General features: G+C 36.2%; 1 protein-coding gene across 2 annotated transcripts in view; it reads right to left on the reverse strand.

The window, feature by feature from the left end:
* The window catches only part of KIF20B (kinesin family member 20B), a 38,292-nt gene that overhangs the window by 24,255 nt on the left and 613 nt on the right, over nucleotides 1–13,424 (reverse strand). For both annotated transcript variants that reach the window (XM_061459186.1, XM_061459185.1), the window contains exons 2-16: nucleotides 12,937–12,994; nucleotides 11,461–11,617; nucleotides 10,878–10,964; nucleotides 10,645–10,761; nucleotides 10,313–10,451; nucleotides 8,726–8,910; nucleotides 6,568–6,616; nucleotides 5,811–6,005; nucleotides 5,578–5,689; nucleotides 5,057–5,128; nucleotides 4,478–4,624; nucleotides 3,036–3,198; nucleotides 1,979–2,215; nucleotides 1,117–1,256; nucleotides 419–563 (exon numbers count right to left, since the gene is read on the reverse strand). In XM_061459186.1, coding sequence (XP_061315170.1) covers nucleotides 419–563; nucleotides 1,117–1,256; nucleotides 1,979–2,215; nucleotides 3,036–3,198; nucleotides 4,478–4,624; nucleotides 5,057–5,128; nucleotides 5,578–5,689; nucleotides 5,811–6,005; nucleotides 6,568–6,616; nucleotides 8,726–8,910; nucleotides 10,313–10,451; nucleotides 10,645–10,761; nucleotides 10,878–10,964; nucleotides 11,461–11,616 — 1,944 coding nt within the window. In that variant the 5' untranslated portion in view covers nucleotide 11,617; nucleotides 12,937–12,994. The remainder of the gene's footprint in view (nucleotides 1–418; nucleotides 564–1,116; nucleotides 1,257–1,978; nucleotides 2,216–3,035; nucleotides 3,199–4,477; nucleotides 4,625–5,056; nucleotides 5,129–5,577; nucleotides 5,690–5,810; nucleotides 6,006–6,567; nucleotides 6,617–8,725; nucleotides 8,911–10,312; nucleotides 10,452–10,644; nucleotides 10,762–10,877; nucleotides 10,965–11,460; nucleotides 11,618–12,936; nucleotides 12,995–13,424) is intronic.

Genomic DNA, 13,424 nt, shown 5'->3' on the forward strand with positions numbered 1-13,424 from the left:
ATTTGTTTTGATTGCCAGTTTTTGTCTACCTTTACACACCACTCTCCAGTATCAAGTCATAGCTATTTTTCTTTTTTAAAACATCTAATGACCCACCACATTCCCTTTCACATCACCACAAAAGCATCCCCTCCAAACTTAGTGTCAGAGCAGGTATTTTTTCTACCAGGAGAACATTGACTAAATACAGCAAGAGAACAGACAATGCAGAAAACCCCAAAGATGCCTAAATGCACACCCATCCAAGGCTCAATAACTGTTATTAAATTGGATAAATACATCTTGCTGAGGATACAGTTACACAGCACATAATCTTTGAAACCACTCTTCTAATTCCCAAGACATAATGGCCATAATGAGTAGTTAATAAAAATAGATGTTGGGGTATGGGTTAGGGGGTGTACACAGGTAAAAGTACCAGAGGTCCAGCTTCCTCACTGCTAGGCCCGTCTTTATATCCTTCATCTGTGTTTTTAATATAACCATTTACAAGTTCCGTGAAGATTTCCAGACGTCTTTCAGTATTCTCTTCAAGTCGTTCTCGTTCCTGAGAAAGGCACTCTCTATATAACAGGGAAAATTAGTCAGATAAAAGCTAGCCAGTATGAGATGCTAAGAAGTTATTAGTACAGCTGCTTATAAACAAAGTTGTTTATTTTAGCACAAGAGAATGATACACAAAACAGTGCTGCTACACCAAAATACAAGTATATTTCCCATGCCACACAGCCCCAGAGAATGAGGGGAGACTAATATATTCAAAGATTATGGATAGCACTTATTTTTTTAGTAAGCTTCTCAAGTCAATATATCTGTCTGGAGTATCCCCAAGACTGCAGTAACTAAAGAACATGAAAATGTCCCTCTTTTTAATAGAAATCCTATGAAAAAAGCCTTTCTTGTAGGGAAAGCGCTAAGGGAACAAGCATCACTTACAGATTAGACATTTTTCCTGAACTCATTGTCCAAATAGAAAACTCATGTATTAACAAATGCAGCAAGTCTATCAGAAGGGTGTGGATGGTTTCTTTTGGCTGAGAGACAGGTTTAAGAAACAAGTGAATTTTACTTTTTTTTAAAAAACAGTAACTTTAAAACCACTTAAAGCTATCTTACTTGAAATCTCTTTCCCGTTTAGCAAAAAACTGTGTAAATTCTTCTGTGACTTCTTCACGAATTTTTAGTTCCATCAGTAGCTTGCTACTTTTTTCAGCAATAAGTTTCTTCTTCAAATCTTCTATGAGATTCAGCAGTGTCTAGAATTACCATAAGATTTCAATAAAGAAACAGTTTCCCACAAGTGACATTTTTCCCCTTTCCTCAACCATTACAGCACTTTGAACTGGCAAAAGTTCTTACAGTTCTTTTACTAGCTCATTCATACAACAGGAGGATTCATGAGTAGATTGAACTATCTGCAATTTAGAAGTTCACACAGAGTAGGCATCATCAAACAACAAGCTTATTACAAGAACCCTGGAAGCTGTCTTAAAAAGACAGGCTTAAATGCCATAGGAATTGGTTCTTGTTTTCCAGATCCTCATTTTGGGGCAATATTAATGAAAACTCCACAAAAACCTCAAGTCCCCTGTTCCCTCACCCTTGTCTTCCCTAGTATTGACCAAAATGCTCTTCCTTAAAGAATAGTTTTCAGATTTTTCCCATACATAGAACACAAAGGAACAGTCTCCTGTATTGCTAGAAAACAGGTAATATTACTTGCTGTGCATTGACCAAGCGTTACCAAAAGGAGAGAAATAAAAATCTGCAACTCTTACTTCTCAGTCTGTACAGTTTTCCCACAGTAGTCACTAAGTCATGAGTAATCCCACTTTTAGATCTCAAGACCATATTCAAGTTGAATAATGGTGATCAGAAAAAAAAAAACACCAGAAAACCATGAGATGGGAAAATGAGAAAACTGCTTTGCTTCAAGACTCCATTCTACACTAATTCTTAAAGAAACCTTAGCACATACCATATAGTCTTCTTTTCTCATACAAACTTGATTTGCTTCATGTTGCTGCACCGCTTCTTCTTTTGACATGTGCTGTTCCTCATCATCTTCAATCACATCTTCTAAGCTCCTATCCCATAGCACAGTAGTTCTTTTCCTTGGGATTGGCATTTTAGTGTCAAGTAGCGATGATTCTTTTGCTGATTTCTGGCCAAATGACTGAACTTGAGGAAGAATAGATGCGTCCATAACAAAGACCTACCCAGAAAATAAAGAACAAAGCCACCAGTATTTTTTAAACCTTTACTGGCACTTCCAGGAGACAGCTGTTGGAACTTTCCTATAGGTCTGCTGAGACTATTCTCTGTTCAGACTCACTACTTAGACTAGTTCCCAGCTAGGGTACCAAAGAGTCACTTTATAATCTAACCCTTCTTCTGATCCTAGGAAAACCAAGTTTCACAAGCTGAACAACCTACAAGAGGGTTGGCACCTCACATACCGACATATTTCTATTTTTCCTATACTTGGAGTTTCTAGTTGCATTACATAAATGTCATCCTACAAATTATGTTTTTTTAATAATTGTATCACTCCTACAATCTGCTCCTTCTGGTGTTGTACTTAACCTGCTAAGACAAGCCCACATGCCAAAGGCCTGGACCCCCCTCCACCTACCCACTGAAACCTCTATGGTGATAAAGATGACCATTCAAACTCTGGTGCTCAACCTATTTTATCAATATTTCAGGTGAGCAATAATTAAATTTAGATGGCAGTAGTACATGGGGAGCTAGAATTGCTCCTAAGTGGGAGCATATCATGACCACAGAAAAAAGTTTACCTAGCTCTCAGGGAATTTCTTCCAAATACAGCAAGCGTCTTGTTAGGCTGGACATTTTATAGGAATTAATTACAGATTTTCAGCAAAGTAGTAAAGCCTGCCTAGGAGTAATTAGTAAATATGATTCAATGAGACAAAAATCCAGTAACTAAGTTTATTCTTACAAGTGAAAATACCTGTCCTTTAAATGCAAATCAGAAGTACTAATCACAAGATGAAACACTACACACTTACTTTTTGTGCAATGGCTGAGAACTTTAGCACACTGAGTGTTTCATCATATGCTGACGCACACTGGCTTATATTTACTATCATATAGATCTTCCCCTTTCCACTGAAGAATCCTTGGAAGTAGTGAGTTAACTTACTTTCCCGAAAGGGTATGTGCTGCTGTAACCTTCGAAGACAAAAGAACAGATGACCAGAAAGTTAATAATTTCCAGCTAGTGTCAGAGCTATGCAGTGCAAGACAAACACTTAAATATTTATAAAAGTAGCTTTTCAATCAATTAAGGTTATTTTGGACTAGATATAGCTATTTGTGAAAAGATTGTGCGGCTGATGTGAACTGCTGCTTTAGCCATTGTCTCAGATCAGCTATAGCAATACATTTGGAGGATACATTGCAACCAACAGCATACTCAACATATAGCATCAGGTAGGTCACATGACCTTATGCTACCTCAAGCTATAGTCCCACCTCTTTTCCTTTCCACATTCATGGAAAGCATATACTTAGTTCTAGGCATGCAGTATCCAACACTACCAGAGACCTCTTGTTCAGTATCCTGTCTCTGAAAACAGACAACTGCAAGAAAACAAGTATACATCAAACACATGGAGATACTTTTCAGAACTTTTCCTAATTCCCAGCAGTTTAGCATTTCAAAAATCAAAAGCTGTGACCCTGAACATAACAGCTGGTGATGTAGTTTTTTTATGGTAAAAATTTTTATGAGAATTCCTAAGATATGATTAAAGACACTTGCCACTGAATAAGTTACCTGCATTTTGGACACACAACAGCTATTCAGTTATATGAACAGTAACGTAGAACTCAAGATAGTGACGCTCCTGCCAGAATACATGTACAGCTCATAAGTAGCTTTGCTGCAGGACTGAAACAAAACTCCTTTAAGAAAGTTACTGCTTCCAATCCAGCTTGCAAAGGGGCACATATTAGCATTTTAAGAGATCATGCTTTAGAGTATTTCTTCTATATTGTTAAAATTCAAAGTTAAGATCAAAAAAAAAAAAACAAACCACATTCTAAATAGACTAACAGCTTATGAGCAGCTGCCAATAGAAGTATGTAGAAAATAGAGTTAGCTCTAAGGAATAACAGAAGGCTGAAAATCTGACTCTAACACAAGTTTAAAACACTCTTTTGCAAAGTTTGTTGGATAAGCCAAGCTCAGAAGCAAGTTAATTTGATAAAATCCATAACAGCATATCTAAAGGATGTCAGAATTTGAATGAGATAAGGAACAAAACAAAGCAAGTTTAACAATAGCTTTCCTAGATCAACACAACTTTACAATATAGATTTTACAAGTCTATATATCTTTTCTACCAAAACCTTAGTGAGAGCATTGTCTATTTTAAACAATAGCTTTTAAATGTTCTAGGCAATATTTAAAATCCACAACCAGTATGCAATTCATAAGAGGACTTACTTTGACTGTTGACAGTTCTTGAGTGCGTTTATACACTTGCCTAGAATCAGAAGGGAGGTGTTTATATTTCCACTCTCTTTCAGTCTATCACCTTCATTACGGGTCTTGGTACATCTTTCTGAACCAGCAAGATCACACAATGACAATCTGAAAGCAGATAAAGAAATCCACTTTATCTACCTTTGAGCATGAAAAAATTACTTGCTTTTAAAAACACTTTTCTTAGAGAAAGATTTCTTGCTGTTTCCCTAAACAAGTTTCACACTACTGCCTGCCAAACTCTTTCCCAACAGGTTTCCCCTTCCACCTCAATTCCTTTTGAGGACTTACATGAGTTCAGGAGTACAGCAGGCTAACTGAACCCTGTGTTGAATAGAGGGTACAAGATACAGAACAGCATTGCCACCTGATGGCTTGTGATGGAGGACCAAGTACCATATGAATTTAGAAAGTGGGGAAAACTCTGTATGTGCATGAGGCTCTACCAGGGAGTTCTGAGTGTATAGTGCAATACTAGTACATCAACATGCAAGATAACTGACATCATAAAAGAAGAGGGAGACTCAGCTCTGAACTTACTCATTGACTCGAATCACTTGCGGTGCTCCTGAATCTTCAATTTTCAATACTTTAACTGTGAATATGCTGTGACTAAAAGAAATTTAAATCATTAGAGAAGTGAAAATATTTTTAGACTCCATCACGTCTGTTTAAAACACTGTTGACTCTGCCAACATACTTAAGCATATAACCTATCAGATACAAACTTTTGAAGAGATACTTATGTAGCACTTATTTTGCTTTTTTTCCTCAGACATTTAGATTGAATAGGAGCCAAGTGCTTTTCCCTGAAGGAGACTATTTGATTAAAACACTGTTCGGTTTAGTGCATGTTCATCTTATTGAAGGACTGAATCTTTTTGGCTTAAAGCACTGCTAAAGGATGCCAAACCCTAAACCTAGATATCTAGACCTTCTTCCTAAGCCTAGATATCTAGGCCTTCTTAAAGCTTCTTCCCTAGACCTTCAAGACATACTTTTGTTGCATGCTCTGTCCCACACACCATCCTATGCCCAGTGTTATTCAATATGTTTCTCACCTCCTGCTGGAGTTAGCATTTAGTTTCGTGCTTGCAATACTCTGCTGTTTCAACCCCAGTTTTAGAAGTCGAAAAGCTTCTTTAGAATCAGAAATCTGTACCCACTGCAGACCTTTAGGAAGAACAAACATGATAAATTTGTAAATATCAACAAAAAGTAAGAAGGGCTTCAGAGATAACATATGCACACCAGGAGTAATACTATTTGGCAATTTGCAATGTATTCCCATCACCTTTTACATACGAACATCCCTTGATGTCTTGAGCAAGGCGTAGCGTCCTTCTCTTCTTGTCATTTGATACAGGAATCAGGAGATCATAAAAACATTCATTGTAAATCTCAAAAAATGAAACCCAAACAGAAAACTTCACGTAATTTTTCACAGTTGGGCTAGACTGTTCCGGGTCTTTTAAGAGCTGTTCCAAATCTGCCAAGAACAAAGTATTACAAGTCAATATAGGCCTAGTAAAGTGAATTTCATTTTAAAAAAAATTAGTAAGTGAAAACTGAGCCTTCTAGAACACACGTCATAGACAAAAACAACTAAGATCCCCTCCCCCTTTTATTAAGCATCACATGCTTGCCCTACATAATTGCAAGAGACACTCTACCACTTCCTTTTCCACTAGCAAATTCTATCAAACACACACAGCTTGCCTGGAATTATTCAAGTCTCTCCAGTATCTTTAGAAGATTGAATTAAATCAACAAGTACACTTCATCCTGACTTTTTAAAGCAAACCTAGGTAGTTTTTAAGTGCGAGAATTAGATTACATACAGTTACTCTAAAAGCCTGTCAGGACACAACTAGGGCCCACAGAATAAGTAGTACTGTTTTCTGCAGAGATAAATTGCTTACTACCCAATTCATAGGCATATAAAAATGTCAAGTAGTCACTTTATTATTAACATAGTCCATAAGTCATTTATTGACCTGATGAAAACTTCTTTGTGAGCTTCAATTACAATTCCTTAATATTAAACATACCATTAGAATCAGCCGGAGCTTTGTTGGTGGTGCCATTTTGATGGTCTACCTATAAAAGAGAACAGACTTGAAGATATATTGTTGACTGTACTCCACCAGTTACTCCTGTAGTAGCTCTATTGTCCTACTAGATAGGAATGCAGCACAGTTGTAATGTATCAATACAAAAACTCTACCTACATATTATGCCTAGTGCACCAGTAGACTCCTGTTGAAAGGATTGTTCCTACTTTAATACTCATTCCTGACACTTCTGTTAGGCCTTATCACAGCATACAGCACTTCAGCTTGCTGAACCAGAAGAAAATGAGCCACAGAAAAAGAGGGAAGTGAGAGCCCACACAGAAACAGGATTATTTAAACAGGATGATTTGCAGGAGTCCAGTTGCAGTTTACCATTACTCTTATCACAGCAAATGTAGAGTCCTGATTATTTTTTATTATTGGCATTTTGCTAATCCAGAATTCCTTATTTTGAAGCTTATTAGGTCAACTCTCAGAAACAGTTAAGTGTAGAACATATGTTCAACTTAAGAAATTAAGTGAGCAATTTATTGCTTCGTGATTCAATTGTGAAAGGTTTCTACAGCCTGTAATAAAGTCTAGGTCTTAGGAAGAGAACAAAAATCTTCCGCTGTGCTCTTCAATAAAAGAAAACCACAAGTCTAGAAAAGACCAAAAGAACAAATTAGAGCTTATGAGGTTCATACACATGTACTCCATTCCCAGTTTTAGTTTTGGTTGAATGATTTTTGTTTAGAAACAGAACTGCCTAAGAGAGAGGAAAATAGGTGTGGTTTAGGTCAGTTGGGTTTTGTTTGGGTGTTAGGGTTTTTTTTTTTGGTTGGTTTGTTTGGGTTTTTTTTAATATTTTGTCAAGGTTATATTTCATTTAAAGTTGGAATTCTATAAAGATATTCCTGAAATAGTTAAATAGTTAAGTAATCAAAACTTTTAGGTTTGAACTTTATACATAAAAAACAGCCATCAAAATCTCTTAATATAGACACAAACTTTGCCACCAAATTTATAAGCTGAAGTATTGTTCTTTTAAGCACAGTTTCAGAAGATAGAGGGAACATATACATGTATTCAATGCACATATAACAGGCTTTTCTGAAATTCTTAAAGACTCTTAGAGCAAGATTTAAGATGAGCCTAAGCTTTTGAAGTGAAGCTTGAAGAATTTTGCTGCCACCTGCCTTCCACACTGGAGAAGTCCAGTTAACTAAGATGAAAAAAAAAGAAAAAAAAAAAGTCACATATATTCCAAGACACAACAGCCAGAATACTTCATTATAACCTGACATACTACGAGGGAGATAAATTGAACATTTTCATTAAAGATTAAAAAAAATTAAAAAAAAAAAACAAAAAACCACAAACAAAAAAAAAAGCCACAATAATCCCTTCCTAGTTCAAATTGCTAGCATACACTCAGGTTTCTTATTTCATTCATTTCAGAATTAAAAACATCAAGAAAAAGGGTATCCTTACATAACATACAAATCCCCTGTAACTGTAATTAGACTAAACAGCTTCAGAATTCCAGACAGCTCGTGAAACTGAAGTGTATTTCTGGACTATTCAACAGTGATCTGTTTCAGAAGGAAGCCCAGCAGAAAGCCATTTTAATTCAAATCTTTAGAAGTCCACTGGCTTTATAGCTCTGCTGTTAAAAAAAAAAAAAAAAAGAAAAAGGAAAATGAAATAAAAATTGCTTCTTTTGAGGATACTTGCCAAACAAAGAGGGGAAGAACCTCAAAATCATTAATTTCAGTCAAGTATCCTGAAAGACAGTAATTCTTTAAAAGAGCAGACCTGACAGCATCTCCACAGATGGGGATACTGTTAGTGTACAGTCCTTTTTAAGTATCAGCAACCCTAGAGGACAAATTGTCAGGTGCCCAAACTACAGAAAAAACACACCCTTAAGTTTACATCCTACCAAGTACTCAGCTACAAGACAGAAATCCACAGGAGAACAGGGTTCATCAGCTCTACTGGCCACTTTACTGCTCATCTGAATAGCTGGCTGACAGCAAATAGATATGTCCATGCTTAAATACAGTGTCTTTCTAGTGAGAAATGAACAGGGTAACACTAAGTTATCTAAAGATGTGCATACTCATCAGTACAGGAAGAAGCGATTCTCTACCTCTTTTGTTAGGCGAAGTATTGAATTTTTAATAGCAATTTCTTCTCTCACTTGGTCTTTAGTCAGCTTTATATAATCTCTACAACGATGGGGTTTGAGATCCATTGCTGTATATAACTTTCCTTGAAAGCTTTTAAACAACATATCCATAGTCCTTGGCAGAATACCAACATCATCTTCTGTCCCTGAAGGCAACATACAAAAGAAAGATCCTAATTATTACTGGGACCAAGGTAATCAGATACATGAAGACAAAAACAAGCAATCCTAATCTCAAGGGATACATGAGGAATTTGGAGGCCACTTACAGCATCAAGCAGTAGAGTTTTGGATTTTTGTCATTGTTGGTTGTTTGTTTTCTCAATATAACAGAAACATCATTTTTTTTTTTAAATATTATCAGCTTTCAACAACTGCTCATGCTCTACACTTCTGACAATAAGGGGTAAAACATGACAAAAAACTGCTGTGGTATTCTCATAAGCTTAGCCTTAAAGGAAAAAAAAACAACCCAAACAAAAATACTACAACCAACAAGACATTTAGAGAACTGCAGTTTTTGAGATTGCATTTCACAAGGTGCTTTCACTCACTCTCTCAAGGAAGTAATCCTGAAATACAAGTCATTACTGATCTCTCAGCTGTTGTCCTGTACTAACTCCACAGACCCAACAAAAGTAGTACTAGAAGCCTTGTGGAAAGACACAGGCCTTTCACTGTCCCAGACCCTTTTCTCAGAGCATACTACTTTTGCTCCTGAAAGGCAAAAAGGAGACAAAATTTTGTGCACATTCGATTTTTCTGAATCCAGATGCAAGTTTAAGAAGGGTTCACTTAACTGATTTCTAAACAGACAGAATGTGATAGACTAGAAGAGAAACTACTGTTCTATCTCAGACTCTGAAAATAATATCTTCCAGCCTCTGACAGTTTCTGCTACTCAAGACAGATGGGCTTCTAAGAGTTATAGCACTAGCTGCGCCACATAAATCAGAACTTATGTAAGATCTAGGTAGCACTTAAAAACCAAACCAGGAACTAAATAACATAGGAAATTAAAGTACTGTTGCCTTACTTTTATTTCTCATCATTGTCTCTCTTCTCTAATCATTTCTTGTTTATTGCGATGTCATTTGTTAGTCAACTTAACATGAACAAAGTAACACTCACTGGCAAACAATAAACAGTCTTAAAAAAAGACACAAAAACCCAAACACTAGTCTAGTGTAGAGTAACTTACACACCTTTCATATCCTGGTACATAGAAGGTATGTTTTCCTAACTCCCTCTCCTCCCTGACATTCTAGATACTTCAAGGGGAAAAGAAAAATCAAACAACTGGTTGAAATTATTGTAACCTTACAAATCACTATATGCTTACTTTAACTCTGGGAGGGACTCCATCTGTTGGCAGCTTAGTGATATTTGTTATGGAAGGGGACTTTGAAGGTTATTTATTAATATTCAAGATAAGCCAATGTCTAGGACCTACACTTTAAATAAAGGAAAAAGCTATAATATTTCTGCTAGAAACAATGAGCACTCAAAAGAGAAATTTCATTCAAGGAGCCTCATTTCTGCTTATACCTCGGAATGTGTAGGTTTTCCCAGCATTTGTAACACCATATGTAAAAATAAGGCGATTATATCCATCTAAGAAATCCTGCACAGGTTGCCTCATGGCACCTTCAAAGACTTCTTCTTGAGTTGTTTCAGGTCCAAACACCTGAGCATAAACAAAATAAAGATATCTCTTGGTAAAGCGATCATTAGAGGCTTCTAAAGAATCTTTTAAATATTATATATTTGTAAACTTAAAGACTATTGACAGTTTAAAAATCTAGTTTGCTTAATATTAAATAAGTTGAACCAAGTTTTCCCGTGAATAAATTAAAAACATTTAAAGACAATTAATTTACTCTTGAAAAAGTGAACTTCTGTATCATCTGTCCAGCATTCTTTTCACTTAGTCGACTCAAACAGCTTTGGGGAGCCTTCAGTATGATGCTTGTTGAGTCTTCAAGTGAAACACAGTCCTATTAAAAGGAAACATAATCAAAGCAGGCATGAAAAGAGTACAGAGAGCTCAACTTACAGGGGAAAAAACACCCCTATACATTTAAAGTATTTTTAAACTAATTAAGTTTCACACCTGGAATTCATTCTCTCTTTCCAATGACGTAAATGGCCTAATACGCAGACAAACTTGTATGTGTCCCTTAGACTCCAAACTGCTCCTCTTAAGTAAAAAAAGAAAAAAAAAATTGTTAGAAATTTGTTAAGATTCTTTGATAAGCAATTTTATTTTCAACAGGCTATTTTGAACAAACTTATTTGAAGACATGGGAAGCAAAAGGAATTCATTACATAAGTTTTTACAAGTGCCTAGGCCACTGCAGAATGTCACTGTCATAACTTAGTTATTAATCTAGCAGCACATGTATATACACTACATACAGGCCAACTAGATATCAAGAATGAAACCCACAAAAACATTCAATGATTAAGCTGCTCTAAACTGGCAATTAGCCTCATTCACAGAGGACCGATGCACCCTGCAAGGTACTAGTGCAGTGCCACACTACTTAGTCTAATCCTATGCATCTTCTCCAAATTAAAGACATACTAAAGATGCTTTTCATCTTCTATGTAAAGTTCTGATTATTGTTATCAATGAAAGGTCTAAACTCCTTTAAGAAGATATCCAAACAATGCAAGCATCAAAATTTTCTTACCTGGCTTGTATCTGAGCTTGAAGAAACCAAAGAAAATTCAGTAGAGAGATCTGCTTTAATATCTTCCACATTTACTGGTCCTGTTCTTTGAGGTGGCTCAATACTAGCAATATAGGAGTGTCTGAAAAGTTGCTCATTATCCAGCATTGGTTCCATCCTGCAAGATAAAACAAAACTATTTTTTGCTCTTTGATCATACAATGTAGAGTTCATGAAGTCCCTTAGAATACAGTTTGAAGCCAATAGGTTCAATTTCTCCAAGGAGAAAGTTTTCTTTATTCTATATGTAATTTACATAGCCAGTTTCTGATAGCTGGGGAGAGAGTCTGCAGAGGAGTTAGCATCATGATGAAACAAGAACAGCCATGCTTCCATTCTTCTTTTAATGGAAAGTAACTGCTTACCAGGAAAGGCCTTACACATATACCACAACTTTGCTAAAAACCATGTCTGACAAGGAAGATAAAATAAAATAAAAAAAAACACAAACAAATTATATTGCTCCACATCCACTTGTCCATCATCCCATTATAGCATCCATTTTGAATACTCATTGCACGAGTAACCAAAACACATGGTTATTTCTGCAGGACCTGAGAAATTCCAAAGACTAAAAAATACCTTTAGCTATTAAGGGGACACTAGAAAATTAGAAGACCTCATGTCACAGCATAAGTTAAAGTATTGCCTTTTAGTATTTTTCAACCATTTTATGCATCAGCAATTCATTTATAAATCCATAACTTAAAGACTTTTGTCCAGCTCAGAACCTGGGAATTGAAAATTTGCTATAGAAAATGAAATAAATTAATTCAATGTTGAGTAGACAGGTAAATTTCAAAATAACTTTTTAAAAGTGCATTTAAAAATATTAGTATATTTTGTTGGCATTTTACTCTCTTACTGCTTTTTCCTGTGGAGTTACAGATGTGACTTGTCAGCTTAATTACGGATTGAGTTTAAAATAACTAACTCATTGGGCAATTGCTCATAGAGGATGGCAGCAAGCATTGTAGCAATTGGACACCTACTATATGACCTCCTAGTTCTGAAATGCACATGCAGTGTTCATTAAAGCAATGGACAGATCAGAGCTGGTTCAAAGTCCCTTTGCTCAGGAAGAGTCATGCCTATAAAGCAGTTGTAACTTTTTTGCTCCCCCCAGCATAAAATCTGAAACACATCTGCACTTCAGAGCCAAAAAACTTCGAGGCTTAGTCTTCCTACCCAGCCTGTAAAAGGCAGACACAGAACTTCATTAAGTTAGGTAAACGTCACCAAGCTACAAATGAGGTAGAGTTAGTTATAGGTAAACCAAGCAGCAACATTTACTTTGTTTCTTCTAACATACAGTTTTTTCTAAGATATAGTTTTATTTTGTCAGGCCTGGTAAGAAAGCGAGGAAAACTTGGCCTGAAATACTATCACAGCTTGAACACTGACCTGTAACTAAGCTACTACAGGAAACAAACATACCTGCGCTATCACCACCTAGAAGTCTTACTGATCAGATACAGAAAGTCACACTGTAAAACTTTTATCAGGACTTGACAGGAAAAATTTGTTAGATAACTGTCACCTTAGTTGCTTTAAATATAAACTTAAAACATGATTTGTGAAGATTATGCTCTTATTCTATACCTTTTTATGCAATTCAAAAAACACTAAGCTACGTTTGCAAAGCTGGAACTCCAAGTGCTCATATGAGCCCAGCACTCAAACCAGTAAAGTTCGGTCAGATAACATGGAAGACCCAAGATGCAGACTGTCCACCTCCACAGCGTGTCATACAGCACAGTAATTACCACAGGTATTCTTATGTAAACAGGTATACTACCTGGCTGTAGGCATCAAAGTGCACTTACATACTGGGATATGTTATTGTAACTCTGCTTATAGTGACAGCAGAGTTTAGATCTGCCGGGACCCTAGCAGAAAGGGATCCAGAAAGACACACACAGCAA

Source organism: Pezoporus flaviventris, unplaced genomic scaffold (assembly GCF_033815535.1).
Source record: "Pezoporus flaviventris isolate CSIRO_AGI_PZ_B2104156 unplaced genomic scaffold, CSIRO_AGI_Pfla_v1 ptg000029l, whole genome shotgun sequence".
NCBI lineage: Eukaryota > Metazoa > Chordata > Aves > Psittaciformes > Psittacidae > Pezoporus > Pezoporus flaviventris.